The following is a 21,241-nucleotide window of genomic DNA, read 5'->3' as shown; positions in this document are numbered from 1 at the left end:
AGTTGCAACAATGTGTTTCGTCATTTTAATTCTGCAGCTTTCCCTTTACCATCCCTCCAAACTATTTTGGTCGGTCCCTCATTGTGAAGCTGGGGGAGAACCATATTTGCATATTTGCATGTTTTCAATCCCTTTCTATTGAATGCGTTTTGAAGTAAGGATGGCCGAGTAATATTTTATCTGTCTTCTACATGGAATGTCCAGAATGTCATATATGTATCACCATTTGCTGCTTTTATTTGTTTATGTTACTGTCCTTTTCTTATTGCCGGCGTCTTTCACCTGTTTAAGACAAAAGATGTATAATTTTCCGTCGACTTTCCAAAGTGTATCCTGTTGTAGCATGGACGCTCATTTTACAATCTATGGTTCTACACACTCCTGTGTATTCTAAAGGTGTAAAAAGTTGTTAATCATTATCTATATGCAAAGTTGAAAATGTACACAACAAATATGGCCGACATCGCATCGTCGGAATCACACTAAATGTATGTGGTCGGTGGTAATCGGAGGCAATCAAACAGTTCTGAGATTGGATAGCATATAACTTCAGCCGGCCAAAACAAAGACAAGGGCATCCACGACGTTGTGACGGCTTCTTCAGGGGAAATGGCATCCCAAACGGTAATTAGGTGACGTCGCAGACTGCACTTCCATGCGGCAGCAAAGGTGTACTTGTGGACAAAAACGTTTTACAATGCCCAGCCTGTGTCACATGGAAAGGTAGGCCTACATTTGGTTAGCCTATACACTGAGCCTACCCTTGGCCAACACGATCCAGGTGCAGCCAACGAACAATGCACTTTTAAAGGGGTCCTTACTATGATAAGATATATTATACATGACAAGTAATGTGAACTGACTAATTTTAAGTCAAGAGGGTAATTAATTAGCTGTTCATAATTTTCCCTCCCACTGAAAATTTTTCGACTCACCCTGCTGCACTCAAACTTCATTTTTACCCGCTCCCCACATATTTTTGCCTGTTTCCCCTCCCCACTGTGAATGTTTGAAGCTCCCCTGCCCTGTAGCGAAAAAAACTAGCCGATTTCCCCTGCCCTGGAAAAAAATCCCCTCAAAATTTTGTCATTCCATTTCCCTTGCAGACATGAAGCTACCCTATCCTGTGGTGAAAAAAAACCTGTCGATTTTCTCCATGCCCTGAGAAAAATACCCCTGAAAATTAATATTCCCATGCAGACACATACTGCAGTGGCCTTCTATTTGGTTTCCATCTTGCAGTACATAGAGTGAGATGATGGGTCAATCAGTAGGCTAAGTAGTCTGGGTAACTTTTAAAAGGTATAAGTAATTGCCCTGTGTCCCCACCCCGGAAACACCATGGCTGAAATTCCCCTGTCCCCGTTTTAAAAGTAGCTTCCCCCTCCTCGTTTTTCGCCTAGCCCTGTACCCAGGACAATAAACCAATAGCTGCCCTGCCAGACAAAAAAACTAAAATTTGCTCCCGTGCCACCTAAAAATATGTCCCCTGCCCTAGCAAAATTAAAATATCCCCTGCCCTCAAAAATTGCTTTCGGAATAGCTTTTTCGATGAATAGCTCCGTTTGCTGCACCTGACGATCGTACATCAGGGGCAACCTGTTGATTTACAGCGACTCGTAACTGTCGACACCTCTGATCCATTTAGCTGGAGGCTTAGAACAAATAATATGACAGGTTGCTTTTATATTATACCTTTGACATATTATATATTCACTACCTTAAAAATCATGAGACATGCTTGGAAATTTGCACAACTATACGTCCTCTGCAATTCACGCCTGCCCATGCGTACAATATACTAGTACATAATATCATACGCTGTCTGATTGATCAACAGAGCCACATTGTCGGATAATTATAGATGCACACTTTTCATGGAGTTCGTAGCAACTAACTTGTTTCTTGGGGATGATCATTTGGTGTCAATGTCAAGATCAGCTGATTCGACGGGAATCAGATATCATTACAAACATATGTATTTAGCTTAGATTTTTTTATGAAATGCGAGGCAAACATCCTCTGATTACTAGTCATCCATCCGTTCTTCTTTCTGTTCATCCATCCATCCATCCATCTATCTATCTATCTATCTATCTATCTATCCATCTATCTGTTCATCCATCCATCCATCCATCTATCTATCTATCTATCTATCTATCTATCTATCTATCTATCTATCTATCTTCAGATTTGACCAATGTGTGTTCCCAGCCATTTCCAGATGACAGCGCACCTGGATTAGACTAATGCAATGAGATTGTACCGAGCTTCCAGCCCTCTGTCCATTGCAATATTCGTCTCCGTGGGATTCCTGTTGGCCAAACTGTCAGGTAAACTAAACGGTAACCTCTCCGTCGCCAGCGATGAGAGAATTCAGACGAAACACACGTGCCCCTGCCCTTGTGACAGAGAGAGTTCCATGGGTCGAAGCAAAGGGCGCCCCCAGCATCAAGCCTCGGAGAAGAAAGAACAACATACAGGTATTGTACACCCATTGAATATGAGGACAAACTGAGCAAATGTTTAAGCAAAAAAGATAGCCGAAAGGCAACGCCACGGCGTTGAAACATCAAATTCGAATGACTAATATGTAATAAGTCTCATCACCGCATCCACTTCTGGACTTGCACCATACCTACATATACAGTAAAATTTGATAGGAAAAAACGAACACGCAATCTGTAACTCCTCTTTCTTCTCATAACAACCATTGAAATGCCTGTTTCTGATTTCATAATTATCGGTCAGAGTCACAATTTTTCAGTGACATAGTATTTCATACGAATTGACGTTACGTACAAAAAGTACAATCCTCGATCAACGACAGTTACTCACCCGTTATTTTTGTTCCTATTTCAAATTATAGTCATCCAATGTACACCGTAGATATTACATGGACCATACAATAAAGATATCTTTTATAACATCTTCTTCCGAATTGTATAATAGGCTGAATTTTTCTATACTTTGAACATATGCAATATATTCCCATGTCGCATCAAAACTTACGTTTCCTTTGCCAGAACCCGCACGGAAATTCTTTATTGACTGTGGCGGAAACGTGGCGTCATCCGTGGTTCTCTTCCACGAGATGTATCCCGATGCGTCGGAGTACTTCATCCACTCCTTCGAGTTGGACGACCGACTTTGCCCATACTACGCGCCTTTCAAGAACCACACCCTGTACTGCCCAGTAGCCGTGTCGAATGTCACAGGTGAGAGAGAGAGAGAGAGAGAGAGAGAGAGAGAGAGAGAGAGAGGGGGAGAGAGAGAGAGAGAGAGAGAGAGAGAGAGAGAAAGCGGTTGCTGATGTCTGGTTGTCTGTGCGGTATCCTATTCTCTGTACAAGTCAGAATTATACAGCATCCTCTTGTGCATAAGTTTGACGGATAAATTGAATACGAACGGCATTCGCATTCCCGCTTTCAGTAATTTATTGTTTCTATATTTGAAACAATCTGTTAAAACGATGATCGTTTGGTGTTTCAGGAGAAATCACGGCATATTCAGAAGCAAGTTGGTACCCCGGGAAAACAGTGCAACAAGGAAAAGACAAGCATTGGGGCGGCGGCTCTTTATTTGTCTCCAAGAACGAAAGTGATCGACAAGACGGTGGCGACAGAAGGCTGTCGTATCGAAAAACTGTGCCGTCGATAGATTTATCGTCATGGTTACGGGAAACTTTCAACCACAGGGACTATGTCATTCTGAAGTTGGACGTTGAAGGCGCTGAGTATTCGATCCTCCGGAAGATGATGCTTGATGGGACGATACATCTTGTGGACAAGTAAATTGTCCGTTTGAAATTAATCTTAACAAAATATTGATAAGCTGACCATACACTAGAATAGGGGACAAATAAACGAAAAAAGGTCAAAACTGAATGATTTCGTAGCTCTCTTGTCAATTAGGGTAAACCGAACAATGTGTTGAGACATTATATGTATTTCACTTACACTATCTTTGAGTTAGTACGCGCCTCGAAAATGAGATACTTAAACTTTTGCTAAAAGTTTCTTCAATGAAGATTTCAACCATGCTTGTACAAATCAAGAAAAAAGTCAGGGGTCACCATCGTGCAAAGTTTGAGACTAAAGAAGCGAACTGTCCGACATTTATGGATATTCCGATCTCAAAATGGCTGCTATTCCTGTGTTGATTCTATTGGGAAAAATTAAATTACCGATTTAAAAAAAACACAAAACAAAACAAAACAAAACTAAGACTGTGAAACGTTTTCATACTCCAAAAGCTTCAAAACTTGATGAGCCTCCCCCAAGGGGTATATCAGATCTGCAGGAAAAAAAACCGTAAAAATTTCAGAATTTTACCTAAACATGTATACAAGTGCGAATTTCAGTTTTCTAACACATTCCACTTTATCCTTTTCTTGTAGACTTTACGGAGAATACCATGACGACCAACCCACGGGCGAAAGCGAGGAAGAGATATTCCGTATCAAAGAGAACCTCAAGGCTGAGAAATACACCATGCTTGGATGGGGTGGCGAGAGGAAAAAATTCTCCGACATTTCCATGCTACATCCAAAGACGGTTTTTATCATTTACGTTTGTTTCCCGAGATAGTAGCAAGTGACGCGAGACTTTGGCCACGTGACAGTGCAACAACAGGGAACGGTCTTTTAAACTATGCCCCATTTCGGTTGTATTCACTGCTGGCCGACAGCATTTGACTTGTTTTGAAAAGCTGTAAAATAGGCTGACACATTTGAAATAGTACAAAATTAATTGCAAAACTCCTTAGAGTAACTGGAACAAACTGAAATTACTTGACAATGCGAGAGGTGTACTGTACTATTGCCCGTCGACAGGAAGACGCATAAGAGGGGAGCTTTCAAAAATCGCAGTAAAAGAACTCACGTATAATTAAATTAGGAAAATTTTGAGGAAGACTTTTTCATGGGAGACCATGAAAAAGTCGTGTTAACCTAAATTTGTGATTCAGTCTACTATTAAAGAACATAGAAATGAAATACAAAAGTATTGACTGAATTTTATGAGGTATGAGTGTGTGTGTGCACACGAGAAAATAACTCTAAAAGTAAAATTGTCGAAGGAGAAGCTTATTTAATTCTATTAACACACGTTTAATTTTGTTTTATATTTTTCATTTTAACTCACCAGATGCTTGACCCAAGATTATCACCAAATGCAGGCGGCATCATCATCAACAAATGTGGGCTCACCTCCATCGACAGAAATCAAGTTGCCATGGTGATTGAAGTTGGCATGAATCCAAAGACTGCAGTTTGGCTGACCAAGACCGTACGTGCCTATAGGAAAAAGTTTCCTTGTACTCTGTTCGTTTACGGAGATTTCGTGGAACAAAACCCAGCCTTGGTCCGTGATTGGTCGAGTGACTTCGACATAGGCGTCAGGGGTAGTAGCCAGCAACCCGAGGGAGTTTGGGAAAACCTGAACTATGAATACACTCAGATGTCGATTGTCGGCGCTGTACTCCGCCTGCAGAAGATCGGCATCGAACCCATTTACCTGTTGGCGCCGAGAACGAGCAAGAACACGCTACGAATCGCCAAGAAACGCGGTCTGTGGGTGGTAGAACCGAATGCGGCATTTCCACCCAGGAAGGGTAAGTTTGTTGAATGCGATCTTGAAAAAAACGATGATGATGATGATGATAGTGATGGTGGTAGTAGTGGTGGTGGTTGCCACGTCGGCGGCGATGATGATGATGATGACGATGAATTTGATAATGGTGATAATAATGGTGCTAATGATAATAGTTTTAATGATGATGATGATGATGATGATGATGATGACGAAGACTAAGACGATGCTGAAGAACTCAATGGTGACGCATAATGATGACAATAACGATCATACCTTTATAACGTGTTGTAACGACAAAGTCTCTAACCTATCTGTGTCACCGTAAATCGACTTTTTAGAATAGCAAAACATCAATACTACACTATAACAGATTTCACAGTTACAGGCCGATTTGTCGCTAAGGCCAAAAAAAAAAATTGTGTGTTTCCTGTAACATGCTCTTCAGAAATAGGGTAGGTAGGTCGGAAAAAAATTTTTTTTTTGGTAATTTTTTTTCTCTGCAAAAAAGAAAATGTGAAAATTTCAATACCTTTCGACAAGGGTCAAGGCATCGTCATTGTCAACACAAAAGATTACATACACGAATGCAAAAGACAATTACGCAACACTCAGTATTATACACAACTAGACAGTGCGACACAGAACAAACAGTAAACAAAGTACACGAACTATTAAACAAAATGTACGAGAACAAACACATCGACCATGATACTTATAATTATCTCGATCCAAAAAACATAAAAATCCGCACCCCGCAGTGGTACTTATTGCCTAAAATTCACAAACCGCCGCTTGAAAACTCAACGTTTGCAGGGAGACCAATATTTAGTGGCTGCTCCAGTCCCACTAACAGAATTTCAGAATTGCTGGATTACTTCATAAAACCACTGTCCAGCAACAACCGTCAAATATAAAAGACACAACAAACTTCATACAAGAAATAGAAAAAACAAATTTCCCCCAACATGCATTTCTTGTAACACTCGACGTGGTGTCGATGGACACAAACACAATTCACGACGAAGCGATTCGGCTAGTCAGTGAAACATTAAACTCACAAACCTCGCTTCAAACAAATTACGGCATCAAAAAACCACCACGGAAGACTTAATAGAAATGATTTCACTAATTCTAAAACACAACAGTTTTGAATTAACAAGCAATATTTCCGCCAAACCCGCGGCTGCAGCATGGGATCGAATGCCTCGCCAGAGATAGCAGACATTGCTTTTCATGAACTTGAAAAGAAAATAATCGTAAACAACCACAACAACATTCACTTCTGGAAAAGATTCAGAGATGATGTCTTTGCAATCTTTCTGGGAACACAAACCGAACTCACTAACTTCATTCAAAAAATCAACACAATGCACCCAACGTTTAAGTTTTCATGCGAAAACTCAACACAAGAAATTACATTCCTAGATGTAGTAGTTTTCAAAGGTGCAAGATACCACAAAGAAAATATCCTCGACATCAAAACACATACTAAACCAACAGACACATTCCAATTTCTACATAGAGAATCTTGTCACCCGACAGCAACATTTAATGGCTTTATCAAAGGTGAAATCCTTAGATACGCTCGCACTTGAAACAACAATGACGACTTTACTAAAAAAGTCGCTTTCTTTAGAAACAAACTACTCGACAGAGGATACAAAAACAATGAAATCACGAATATAACAGAAAAAATAAACCACAGTATTCGTAATACACTAACAAACTGTACAAGTACACGTAAAGAAGCAACAAACAAACTCATCTTCAGTACAACATACAGCCCTTACATAAAAACAAAAGATCTTAAGGGAAGTCTTTTGAAACATTTGGCTGAACTGGAGAAGGACTCAACACTAAGGAATCTATTCCCAGAATCACCAATCATTGCTTACAAGAGAAACAAAAACCTAAAAGACACACTAGTCAAAACAAAATTTACAGAAGTAAAGAAACAAAAACCAAACAAACCAGACCACCAAACGGACTCACAACGAGACCCAAACATTGATATTCTTGCCTCGCTATTCGAAGAGCAAGACCACTAAAATACATTAAAATAAATTTTCACAAACACAAACTAACGAAAGAATCTACATTGCGACTGATGAGAAACCACACTCGGGTTTCGAAACGCAAGCGTCAAAGGGCCACTCATCAACTTTGTAACACCATAGGTCCGGCTGCGTCTCGCCATAAGCTTTCCCCACACAAACAAAACATTACCGTACACACTAATCCAAACTTCCCTACAAATATCCGAGGCGAAACAAACATTTTCATTAACACAAACAATCGGATAAGAATGTAGGAACACATTTTTGAAACGAATCAAACAAAACTCGACACAAAAACATTTTGGATAGTTAGGTGGGGAGCCTCTTTCACACTTTTTACAATCGCCATAAGCTTTCCCCACACAAACAAAACATTACCGTACACACTAATCCAAACTTCCTACAAATATCCGAGGTGAAACAAACATTTTCATTAACACAAAAAAATCGGATAAGACTATAGGAACACATTTTTGAAACGAATTAAACACAAACTCGACACAAAAACATTTTGGATAGTTAGGTGGGGAGCCTCTCACACTTTTTACATTTTTTCTTGAACGTGATCGCATTTCTCATATGTTACGGAAAACACGCTTGCACAAGCAGTCGCTATTGTTGTTTAATGACGTCATGAAATCACGCGTGATTTAAAACTTTTCCCAGCCAATCTCGCGGGATTTGTTTTCAAGGTCCAAAAAAAAGTTTAGGGTCGGGGGTTTGAACTAGGGTAGGTCGGGTTACCGGAAACACACAATTTTTTTTTTAGGCCTAAACGTCAGCTAAACGTAAAGCTCTCGTCCGATGGATAGTGTTTGTCAACAGGAAATTGACGTACATGTATTTACACAACAATATTTTACAGGGCCTGTCGGGTCGATTGAAAGTTTTGTTTGTCTCGATGTTCCAGGTCAAACCTTACAGAAGAAAATTACTTCAAGGACCGCGATGTTGAACGAACTCCTAAGGCATTGCGTCGAATTGTTGAAAATCTCACAGCAAACAAAGGTGGTATCATCAGTTTGGACACAGATTTATTTGATAACTACATGATTTCTGTCTTCCTGTTGGACTTTCTCTTTGAGAATTCAGGATTTCAGTTGGTCGCCTTGAAAGATGTTACGACTAGCAGTGATTGTACACTGAGAGGGTCAAGGATATTGAACCCGTTGGTTATCGCAGATGATTGTCCCAGTGATGCGCACACGTTGGTTCACTTCATATCCCTGCGTCATCCATGTTGCTATTTGTGTGAATAGCTCGATATATTAGATATATGTTGCACATGTATGTACCCGGCTCACGGCAACGACCGTACCCTGTCTAACAGTGAGGGCTGTAAATAGGCAACTGGACCACGTAGAAATTCATGAGTTAAGACTTTTCAGCCGTGACATTATGAACAGGAAACGTTTACAACATTGCGGGCAGAAATCGCTTGATTTATGATGAACAGAATGCAGTCAAAGTTTGCCATATTGCGATGTTGTTCATCACAGTGCAGATCACGCACTGCTCATGCCATGGCTCGTCAAAGTGAGCGATTTTGATGTGTTCCGTGTAAATAAAAAGAGAGGTAAATAAAGCTGTAAACATATATTTTCAGTCGTTTCTTCTTATTTTCATCCATTTTGAGCTATGGCCAGTAGTTGGTAAAAATGCACGTTTCACATTGTTGAAGCTATCGTGCTATGGGGAGTTGTATGCCATTGTACATTATAGAACCCAAACGTGTAAGGCAAACGTGCATGACTAAACACTGTAAAAGTCTGCACGTTAGACATTTTAGACACGTTAGGTCCGTACACATTAGGTTTGCACGATACACGATAGGTTAGCATGATTGGCATGGTAGATTTTGACCGATGTTGAAAACCTAAAATGACATACACGTTAGACATTTTAGACACGTTAGGTCCGTACACGTTAGGTGTGCACGATACACGATAGGTTTGCATGATTGGCATGATAGATTTTGACTCATGTTGAGAACCTAAAATGACATACACGTTAGACATTTTAGACACGTTAGGTCCGTACACGTTAGGTTTGCACGATACACGATAGGTTTGCATGATTGGCATGATAGAAATTGGAGTCATGTTGAGAACCTAAAATGACATGCACGTTAGACATTTTAGACACGTTAGGTCCGTACACGTTAGGTTTGCACGATACACGATAGGTTTGCATGATTGGCATGATAGATTGTGACTCATGTTGAGAACCTAAAATGACATGCACGTTAGACATTTTAGACACGTTAGGTCCGTACATGTTAGGTTTGCACGATACACGATAGATTTGCACGATTGGCATGATAGATTTTGACTCATGTTGAGAACCTAAAATGACATGCATGTTAGACATTTTAGACACGTTAGGTTCGTACACGTTAGGTCTGCACGATACACGATAGGTTTGCACGATTGGCATGATAGATTTTGACTCATGTGGAGAACCTAAAATGACATGCACGTTAGACATTTTAGACACGTTAGGTCCGTACATGTTAGGTTTGCACGATACACGATAGATTTGCACGATTGGCATGATAGATTTTGACTCATGTGGAGAACCTAAAATGACATGCACGTTAGACATTTTAGACACGTTAGGTTCGTACACGTTAGGTCTGCACGATACAAGATAGGTTTGCACGATTGGCATGATAGAGTTAGACCTTACCGTGTTTGTAGGCCATCAGGTGAATCTTGAGACATATCGTATAACGTGCCGACCTAAGATTTACGGAGCTAACGTGTCTAAAATGTCTAACGTGTATGTCATTTTAGGTTGTCCACGAGTCAAAATCTATCATGGCAATCATGCAAACCTATCGTGTATCGTGCATACCTAACGAGTACGGATCTAACGTGTCTAAAATGTCTAACGTGTATGTCATTTTAGGGTCTCCAGATAAGTTGAATGGTACAGTCATGATATACACGTTAGACATTTTAGACACGTTAGGTCCGTACACGTTAGGTCGGCACGTTACACGATAGGTTTGCACGATTGGCATGATAGATTTTGACTCATGTGGAGAACCTAAAATGACATGCACGTTAGACATTTTAGACACGTTAGGTCCGTACACGTTAGGTCTGCACGATACAAGATAGGTTTGCACGATTGGCATGATAGAATTAGACCTTACCGTGTTTGTAGGCCATCACGTGAATCTTAAGGCAGGAGGGAAAAAAATGTTTCTTGGATTTTTATCAAAGCTACAGAGGCTGTTACTATTATTTCAATTTTTTTACGAACAGCCGATCTCCCACTGGTTACGTTGGTTACTGGTGACTTGGCGGTTAGGATTTTACGGTGGTCGACGCTATAGTCTTCGCACGACCGAGTTTCTCTCTCACCCACAGTCAAACGCAATATTTAACTTGCGCACTGATGGAAATATGACCCGCACGAGAATGAGCTGTGGCTTGTCTCTTCACTTCAAATATTCCCTATATTGTTTTTATTTGTTCCAGGATTCCACATTCCTGTAATGGTCCTATACTCCGGAATGAAAAGTACATTCCTAAGAGATCATGTGATGCCGGTACAAACAAACTCGCGTGTACAAACGCATGGGGAAATGCACGTATTTCTCTGCAAGTTTGTGCACGTGGGTTTTGTTTTACCATGTTTGCATTCCGGTTTAAGCCATTCCACATAACGACTTCTGCCTGCACAGAAACTTTATACTGCACTTTGAGTTCACTGATAACAGTAGCTGTCTGAACTCACTGCAAACAACTGACCTCACTTCTTTAGCATACGGAGAGTCTAAACCCTTATTGGGTATTGGGTGAAAGGTGAAATGTGGTATTGTATAAAAATGGTGACGGAGCAAACATTAATTCTACACACACTTGTCTTGCGTTGTACTTCGAGTTTATTGTGACTAAATACTTCAGAAATAGATTGTGACCATATCTAAAAATACTTGACATGAACTATGCAAAACCAAAAGCGGATAAAGAGGAGTAAGAGCACAGCATAAAGAAAGAAATAAAATACAGTACATTGACCTATGTATTGACGTAGTCAGAAATTGATATGACTTTGATGGGAGGATCTTCAGTAGAAAGTGTCAAGGGAGAAAATAGACTGTTCATTTAGCTTTATTGCCAATGTATTTGTCACTCGTCTGGTCTGAAAAGAAAACAAAGTAAACCGACATGTAATTCCTAATGTGTCGTTTACGAATTCGCACAGTACACCTTTCGTTATGTTTGAAATATATTATATGGTTAATCTACCCAGAGAAGGTATGGTATTTACATTAGGCATTTTATTTTATCTAGATGATAAGGCCACTGTCCACAACGAAACCACAATTTGATCCTGTCGGACGTACATGTGAAGTTCGTTCGTTGATCTGTTTAAATAAAGTTTGACCCAATTGTATATTTAGTGTACTTTGGAATTTTTACATGTGTCAAAATCTGACACGCAGTTTGGAAATGCAATCTGCAACAGATATATGGCAACCGTAAATACTCACATGAAATCAAACACCAAAATCATCAGTATTAACATGGTCATCATCGGCATGTTGTAGGTGCAGCCTACATTTGCTGTTGAGTGTGAAGGACCTGTAAAATATCGTAAATCTGGCGTGAGACCGGTTAAATCTATGAAATGAATTGAAAAGCTGAGTGTGCAACCAGAGTCTTCTTTAGATGCCTTACAGTTACCGGTGACTCTGTTCTTCAACTTAATAATCGAATAGCACAAATTATCTTTTTAGGTACGATATGTCGGTCATCTAGGTACTATACCGAATCATATTGGCATTGTATATAACGTATATTTATTGCACATTCACGCACACACGCACTTTGTTTTATGTTATTTGTTAATCTGACAATATATTACCTATTACTGTCACATTTATACACTGTTGTTGTGGGTTCGCCTCCACGTGCTTGCAGCAAAAGACTGTGTTGTCAACCGATGAACATCTTCAATGGTCAAGAAGTGTTGACCCTTTGATTTGTCACCGGTTGGTATATATCCTGGAACTACACTTCCATGAGAGTCGGTTACCTGGTCCTCCCCTCTGAACCATCTGGCGATAGTCTTAAATTGAGGATCAACAAAGCATTGTAAGGTAATTGATCCGCAAATTTCTGCTACCACGTGTTCTTCTACCCGAGACCATATCAATCCTGGAAACAACAACAACAACGAAAAGGATGTCATTGAATTATTATACATTTTTTTGATAGATAGATTTTATTTCAGTGCTACTGGCTTCCGGCCAAAAGTACAGAAAAAAACTAGAGAAAGTACATAACATATAGAATTGCGATGCGTTGTAGACAGAAAGTGGTCTGAACTACCAGTTTTATGATTCCCGCATGCTAGACAAAATTATTTATTCAAGGTAAGACGGATTATTTAAAAAGCCAGATTAAAGAGATATATGAAAGAGTCGTTGGTGCCACATATAGGTATCAACATTTTCTTTCTCCAACAACATTTAAGGACTGCGCCTCACCATAAGTCAATAAACAGACATGATAGATATATCAGAACCCCGAACGGTCACCAGGTCACGATTTTTAAAATTCGCTCAGGCTTTGATGTATATTTTTTTTCTGTATATAAAAGACAGTCTTTCGTAACTCATCGAGGCCATAGATGTTCTGAGAAAGTATACTTTCAAATTCCAGGTCTCGATATCAAGGATTTGCAATTGCAGTTGGAGTGGTATATTTGTTCGAAATTTCCATCGTGATGTACGTGATGTAATGATCATTGCCACGATGTAAAGTTTAACATGGTGTCCTGCAAAGTCCCGGTCAATGATCTGATTGATAGTGCTGCGAGAAGTATACATGAATCAAGCATGCGCTAGGAATTTAGTGTAAATTATATCAGTCAAAACCATTGCTCGTGCTCTTTGAACTGTCTACTGTCTTGCAGTAGCAGTAAGCTTAGTACTTTTTCCCTTTGTTGGTTGCTAACATGGACCTTTAAGTCATTTCAGTTCTTTGTTCTCCTCTGGACTGTTAGTTACTCAAGGAGTTATAAACATAAGTATAGTCACGTACAACAAAGGCACCGTCAGTAACAGATATTACTTAAAGACTACACCTACGCAGTCGACTCATGATGTGTACGTGCTCAGTAGCAAGAATGCAGGAAATGGGTGGGTTCTGTTTTAGAGATATGTCGCAAGAGCGCGTCCTGGCCCCAACACTTTAAAACTAATAAAAACCTGTCCTTTTAGCCATATTTATCAAAATTCTGCATCCCTCAATGAAAAATACTCTTACCTCGAACGTAAGAAGTATAGAGTAGAGCTGAGACTGCAAGAATCCAGATGCTTTTGTGTCGGATAGACCCCATTTCGTGCCTTCTTTGCTCACCTTATTAGCTTACATGTTCACACACGTGAGCAAATGTCATACCGATGTCTGTCTGTCTGTCTGTCTGTCCGTGTGTGTGTGTGTGTGTGTGTGTCTGTCTGTCTGTTTACACGATAACTAAATAACGCCTGAACAGATTCAAGTCAGATTTTTGTTAGACAGGTACCATATGCTACTTGCAAGAACTCATTAGATTTTGGTGGTTTGCATATTAATGAAGTTATGACATATAATTTTTTTTCATATAATGGTTTCCCAATGGAGACAGTAATGACAGTGTCGACATATATCAAGAAATACTGCACAAAATTTCATGAAACTTTTCACAGATGACAATCTCAGAACATTATGATGATACTGTGAGTGTCATGTCAATTATCTGCTCATTTGCATATTTAATGAACTTTTGTAATTAGTGACATAACTCTGAAATTCCTGCACCAAATTTGATGATACATGCAAAAAATATTGATCTGATATATATCTAATTGTACTGAGAAGCATTGGGCAGTGTCAAGTTAAGAAATAGCTCATTTGCATATTTTATGAAGTTTTGTAATTAGTCATATAACTCCGAAATAACAGCACCAAATTTGATGAAATCTGCTGCAGATACTGATCCGACAGATATCTGATACGCACCAGTATTCTGGTGTCGAAATTGGTATTTTAAGAATTTTGTATTTGCTCTTTGCAGACGACCTTACTATGATCAGCAGTTCAAAGATAGGATTGCAGCGCTTGTTTGATCAATTGTATCTTTATTGCTCAAAGTGGAAACTTACTGTTAATACCAGTAAAACCAAAGTTATAGTTTTTAGGAGGGGTGGTGGTCTTCGAAAGTACGAAAACTGGTCGTATAACAACCAGCCTGTTGCTGTAACTTCTTTTTATAGCTATCTTGGCATTGTCCTATCCTGGACCGGTCGTTGGTTTCAAGCACAAAAAACTTTGAGTGAACAAGCTGACAGAGCCTGCATGGTCTGATCAGTTGTCTTTTTAAGTTTGGTCCACTGCCTGTTACTATTGCCTTGAAAATATTTGACTGCAAAATACTCCCCATTTTACTTTATGGTGCTGAAATCTGGGGCTTCCACCATGCTCCAGATATTGAAAAAACTCACAATAAGATGCTGCGCTATGTACTTCAACTATACAGCAATACATCCATTACTGCTATGAGAGGGGAGTTGGGTAGACCAACATTTAGAGAAAATATTCACTATAAAATTATCAAATACTGGTTAAGAATTCTGAAAACGGATAGAAATAGAATTGTATACCAATGTTGTGAATTTCAAAAAGCATGATTGATGTTACTAGGTATGACTTATGGGCCAGGGGAGTGAGAGGCTTGCTGCAGAGTTATGGTTTTGGTGAAGTCTGGGAACATCAAGGGGTTGGTAATGAAACCTTGTTTTTACGGCTTTTTAAACAAAGGTGTAGTGATATCGATGCACAATGCTGGCTGAATGATATCAACAATAGTAGCAAACTTTATCTTTATTCTACTTCAAAAAAGAGCTGGTATTAGAGCCATACTTGACCTGTATAGATAACCTGTTTTCAGACATGCTCTTTGTAGTTTTAGAACATCATCACACACTCTGAGGATCGAGACAGGTCGTTGGAATAATATTCCAAGACAAGATAGACTATGTGAGTTGTGTAATTTGCAGGCAGTAGAAGATGAGTACCATTTTCTTCTCGTATGTCCGACGTATAATGACTTGAGAGCTAAGTACATGTCTTCCTATTATTTTAACCCTCCTGTAATGTACAAATTTAAGATACTTCTTTCATCACAAAATACTGCCACATTGAGGAAACTGAGTAAATATATTTTCTAGCAACAAAACGTAGGAAAGAACTTACCATCGATGCGTAAGTTAAGCATACAGTTGTATTCTCTGATGCTTATTTATTTGTAAATAAGTTATTCTTTTTTTCTCTCTCTGTTTTTGTGGATGCAATTATTGCATTGACTAGCGATCTGTAAGCAACTTTACTGCTACTATTTGTACATATTGGCCGGAGGCCACAAGTACTGAATAAACTGAAATTGACAGATATCTAACTGTGGCGTAAAGCATTTAGTAGTGTGAAGTTAATAAAGATTTACATATTTAATGAACTTTGTAATAAGGTATATAACTCTGACATTACGACACTCAATTCGGTGAAACTTAGTACAGATATTGATCTCATAAAAATCTAATTGTACTGAAAAACATTGGGCAGTGTCAAGTTAATAAATAGCTCATTTGCATATTTTATGAAGTTTTGTAATTAGTCATATAACTTCGAAATAAATGCACCAAATTTGATGAAATCTGGTGCAGATACTGATCCGACAGATATCTGACTGTGTTGTAAAGCATTTAGTAGTGTGAAGTTAATTAAAGGTTCATTTACATATTTAATGAACTTTGTAATTAGGTATATAACTCTAAAATTACGGCACCAAATTTGGTGAAACCTGCTACAGATATTGATCTGATAAATATCTAATTGTGTTTTGAAACATTGAGCATTGTCAAGTTAATTAAGGGTTCATTTGCATATTTAATGAACTTTGTAATTAGTGATAATGCTGAAGAACATCATGGTGACACATATTGGTGACAAAAATGATCATGAAGGTGTAACATGCCGTAATGAAAAGTCCCTTGCCTATGAATGTAGCCAAGAATCGACGTTTTGGCATAGCAAAACATCAATCACTATACTCTAAAAGGTTTCACAGTTGCAGGTCGATTACATCATCTGAGTGTGAATAACCATGTCACTAAACGAAAAGCGATCGTCCAATGGATAGTGTCAGTCAACGTAAAATTGACGTAGACGTAATATTTACACACAGACTATTTTACATGGCACCGTGAGTCGATGTCGATTGAAAGTTTTTGTTTGTCTCGCTATTCCAGGTCAAAACCTTACAGAAGAAAATTACTTCAAGGAACGCGATGTTGAACGAACTCCCAAGGCACTGCGTAGAATTGTTGAAAATCTCACAGCTGACAAGGGTGGTATCGTCAGTTTGGACACGGATTTTTTTGATAGCTACATGATTTCTGTCTTCCTACTGGACTTTCTCTTTGAAAATTCAGGATTTCAGTTGGTCGCCTTGAAAGAATGTTACGACTAGCAGTGATTGTACAGAGGCGTAGAGGAAAATGAATCCGTTGGTTATCGTAAGGTTGTCCCGACGATGGTGTTTGATCTTATTCCTCCAATATCCACTGTTCATCTGAAATCCATGTACTGGATATTTTTACTTGCTGTTATAACTTTCAGGATATATTGACATGTCTAACTGCGAGGGCAGTCTCCTCATGATAATTTTTTTCGAGAGAGAGGCTACAAACACTGCCATGTAGAATCCTTGATCTGGCCAAGATTCTCGTTTTTTTAGATGCAAAAGTACGCGTGTAGTTTATGTCTACAAATTTCACCACAGAAATAACCCAATTAATTGGAGGATCGTAGATGAACTTAATAAGACAAAGTAAAAGTTCGCTGTGATGCTGTTCATCACAAGTGGCCACTGCTTATGATTCCTGAAAATCAGCAATTTGGCTTTGTTGAAGTGGGATTTTCGAATAAAACAAAATGCCAAAAAGACTATAAACATCTAGTTTCGCTCATTTCTTGTTTAATTTGTCTATCAATCAGTGAAACAAAAGTTATTTAGAGGATAAATTTAGAACGTGAATCGAGAGGAAGGTATACTATTATGATAGACACCCGGCGGACACCTGTTGATTGTGTAGAAAAGCGCCCTCTACGGACATACACGATCACTAGAACTGGGCAAGTATGCGACCTCTGACCGTCCTCGCGTGGCTCTCATATATTGAAATATTCAGATGATTTCTTGACAGAAGCATCTTTTTGTGTAGTACGTCTCCTAGCCTTTCAGATTACATCTATCTGATAATATCTTGTGGAAAGATAATTTCATGTCTTTGAAAATGGCAAGTATACAATTTCATATTTTGAGACAAATCGTCCAAATGGTCACTTGAAGTACAGAAATGTCAGCATAGATGAGTTTCATGTGTCAGACATTGGGGTTGGGATAGTATCTTTGTACTTCATTGATATGTAGCTATACAAAGTAGAGTGGACCATGTAATTTTGATTAACAGTATTTGCTCTTGGTAAATCGATTGATTTGCTACTGTGTACTTCATATTTCTTACTCATGAAGTTTCCCTTTTATTCGGCACATCGTGGCCTCCTTGACAGGGCTGGTTATTTTAAGTTTCTTGGAGACCATGTGGGATGTTAGGGGGCACCCACGTGGCATTCCACATGAGACATGTGTCTAAAGAAATACCTGAGATGGTGAATGCTGTAAACTAAGAAACTGCTTTATTGCTGATGTGCCCATCTTCAAAATGAATCTTACACATGACAAAACAACCAAAGCCTGTCTCATGAATATTCATGACTAGCTTATTAATATGCGATACATACATCACAATATTACATTCCTCCCTCTGTGTTTTGATGATGATGGGAGGGAGTAAGTCCTAAAAATGTGGTATGGAATTCATTACAATGCAAGCAGATATGGTATGAGGAATGTTTCAACAATGAGGAGGACAAAAGAATTCATGTGTGTTTAACCCTGTCATCACAATGGTTTGGCCCACACTTATCATTATCAATGGTGAGTCTGGACCTGTTTACTTAAAATAAGGGTGAACAAGTAAAGAACTGTCTCATTAGCCCCACCCCATTTTCTCTCGAGAGGCGAGGGTGGTGGAAATGGAAGACAAAACATGAATAGAAGGTAACTATAGAGCACGTCTAATTTTAATCAGAATACAACAACACATACCGGGAGGTGCCATAAATTTTCCATGATGACTGTAATAAACATAGCATAAGATAAAATGATCTACATGTATCTCATTATGTCACTACTGAATCTACAGAAAATCCATATTAAAAAATCTACAAAAACTGCAAATGTGACTTTCTCAATGCCCTCAGTAAATGGAGGAGCAGTTTCCCCACAGGAATGGAATATAGAATAGCACAATGCAGAGAAAATAAAATATTAAACACTTATAACCATTGAAGGTACATGATTTTCACAACTTTCCTAACCACTTTCACTTCTTTTCTCTGGCTACGAAATATTGACATGATTTTTACATCTTAGAATAGAACCAGCTCTACATGTTGACAACAACTGCACTATATTAGTCAGAAAGCAAGAGCCTGCATATTTTCTTGTAAAATATATTATCAAGTATGTATTTTCTTTCAATATATATTATCAAATATATATTATGTCTGTCAAGTATTACTTCAAAATACTGATGAAATTCAAAAAGATAAGATTTGCAATATCACCCACAGAATCATTCTTACAGTGGTTTGCTTTGACCCGTTGGCATTACGCAAACTAGATATATCTGTCAAAATTGGGTGTTGCCAACACTGTCTGGTGTAACAGCTACGCGGAAATACTTGTCGATCACAGAGAAATCCACTCTGCCAAAGCTAACACATTGTCTTTCAAGAGGTCAGACATAGTCTTGAAGAAGTCAAAGCAAATACAGCTGAAAGCAAGTGATAGGTCTTGGACAGTTAGCAGGCTGTACAACGTGTGTGGCGGTGTTGTTTTGACTTTGTCTGACCTCCTGCCAGACAATGTTTCAACTTTTGCAGTTCGACTTAGCTGATAGTTATGCCTGATAATGTTGATAACACCTCAACCTAGACAATATGTCTAGTTCGTCTATTGCCGACGGGTCAACGCAAACCACTGTAATTTACCACTAGGTTACACATTCATCCAATCAACGTTACAACACAGTCACAGGACTTATAAAACACTGATAACTGTACAGAGAGGGGCTTTTAGAAGAAGTATTTTTTTATGAACAGGAAGTGAAATTTGCCGCAGGAAAAAGTCGCTGATATGTGAACAGGAATATCCCCTCTCTGTACATTGCTCTCTGAATTGTCTTGGTCCAGCCAAGATCAAAATTGAAAAATATCAATAAAAACAACAAATTGAGATGTACAAGTTTTTAAAAGCAAGTAATCCTTGAGTTACGTTAGGACGGAAGGAAAGCAGCACAGAAAGTGAAAAAGAAAGAAGACAGAACAAAAAAGAAAAGATAGTTGTAGAAGAGAGATGGTGCATGGTGATGTTTGCACATTCCCATTGGCCATGCTTGGCAGGACTTCAAAAACTTAAATATGTTTACATTATAAAACAAGCGAATTATATTCTTGACCAAAAAATGGTGAGAAATACAACACACAAAAAGGAGCTTCTACCACAGACCATGATTCTCAGAAAACATAAATTCTAAACTTTTGATAGTTTTATGGAGAAACATCCATAAAAAAACACTGAGAGCAAAGTTGTATTATATTTTGAAATTATAACATCTTTAGATATCTTTAGATTATTGGGAGACAATTCCATGGCACATATCAAAAATTATTTTGTCAATAGTAATCTACTTTGCATAGTTTGTAAGGCAAGCAATAATACTGTAGCGATGAATCTTTTAAATATAAGTATCAATACTAAAGCTTCTGCTGTTTAATATCGAATTTTACAATCTTTACAAACCGAAATTGCTTTTGCTACTGCAGCATAATATGGCAAATGTATTGAAGCATAAATGTAGATATGTGGATAACAGTGCTGTAACTTGTAGTAAACTGTTGAATGATTGCTGGGAGCACACATGAATTTTGTTTTGAGTCTGTAGTATTTTCCTCATTCATTAAACACTGATTAATAATGTAACATTGATCCTTGGTTTTTTGAACCAAAAAGATTTATGTAGGCACTATGCCTGATATAGTTAAAAATACATAAATACATTAAATAAGGTCATACCTGAGGATTCAACTTATTAGCAAAAAGCTGCTGGGAAACTTAGCCATATCTTAATTCTAGATATTTCTAGGGTCTATGGCTATAAGACTTAGCCATGTCATTATTCTAGATATTTCTAGGGTCTATGGCTATAAGACTTAGCCATGTCATTATTCTAGATATTTCTAGGGTCTATGGCAGTAGGATTTAGCCATATTATGATTCTAGATATTTCTAGGGTCTATGGCTATAAGACCTAGCCACATCATGATTCTAGATATTTCTAGGGTCTATCGCTGTAAGACTTAGCCATATCATGATTCTAGATATTTCTAGGGTCTATGGCAGTAG

The 21,241-nt window shown here is 38.5% G+C and overlaps 1 protein-coding gene and 1 long non-coding RNA gene across 5 annotated transcripts; one reads left to right on the top strand and one right to left on the bottom strand.

Moving 5' to 3' along the window:
• The first annotated feature begins 204 nt into the window (after positions 1 to 204).
• LOC139151592 (uncharacterized) lies at positions 205 to 17,258 on the top strand. Of its 4 annotated transcripts, none has more exons than XM_070724499.1 (7): positions 205 to 723; positions 2,192 to 2,483; positions 3,027 to 3,218; positions 3,493 to 3,790; positions 4,400 to 4,556; positions 5,148 to 5,613; positions 8,562 to 9,248. In XM_070724499.1, exons 2-7 carry the CDS (start codon positions 2,255 to 2,257, stop codon positions 8,702 to 8,704), a joined length of 1,485 nt encoding a protein of 494 aa, XP_070580600.1. In that variant the 5' UTR covers positions 205 to 723; positions 2,192 to 2,254; the 3' UTR covers positions 8,705 to 9,248. The 4 variants fall into 4 exon arrangements, with proteins under 4 accessions (XP_070580600.1, XP_070580598.1, XP_070580601.1 ...); XM_070724497.1 differs by lacking the exon at positions 8,562 to 9,248 and adding an exon at positions 16,959 to 17,258 and having other exon boundaries at positions 448 to 723; XM_070724500.1 differs by having other exon boundaries at positions 448 to 624.
• LOC139152379 (uncharacterized) lies at positions 11,463 to 14,061 on the bottom strand. Its single transcript, XR_011556616.1, has 4 exons — positions 13,939 to 14,061; positions 12,533 to 12,825; positions 12,159 to 12,249; positions 11,463 to 11,806 (listed from the first exon to the last, which is right to left on the bottom strand). It is a non-coding gene; the product is annotated as an uncharacterized lncRNA (long non-coding RNA).
• Positions 17,259 to 21,241: the final 3,983 nt, after the last annotated feature.

Source organism: Ptychodera flava, chromosome 15, assembly GCF_041260155.1.
Source record: "Ptychodera flava strain L36383 chromosome 15, AS_Pfla_20210202, whole genome shotgun sequence".
NCBI lineage: Eukaryota > Metazoa > Hemichordata > Enteropneusta > Ptychoderidae > Ptychodera > Ptychodera flava.
Note: the sequence above shows the minus strand (reverse complement) of the source record. Positions and strands in the feature narration are given on the sequence as shown.

Coding starts and splice junctions, on each gene's coding strand:
- LOC139151592 (XM_070724497.1), top strand. CDS start 2,255: ATGAGATTGTACCGAGCTTCCAGCCCTCTGTCCATTGCAATATTCGTC. Junction 3,791..4,399: donor ACGATACATCTTGTGGACAA/GTAAATTGTCCG, acceptor CTTTTCTTGTAG/ACTTTACGGAGAATACCATG. Junction 4,557..5,147: donor CCATGCTACATCCAAAGACG/GTTTTTATCATT, acceptor TTAACTCACCAG/ATGCTTGACCCAAGATTATC.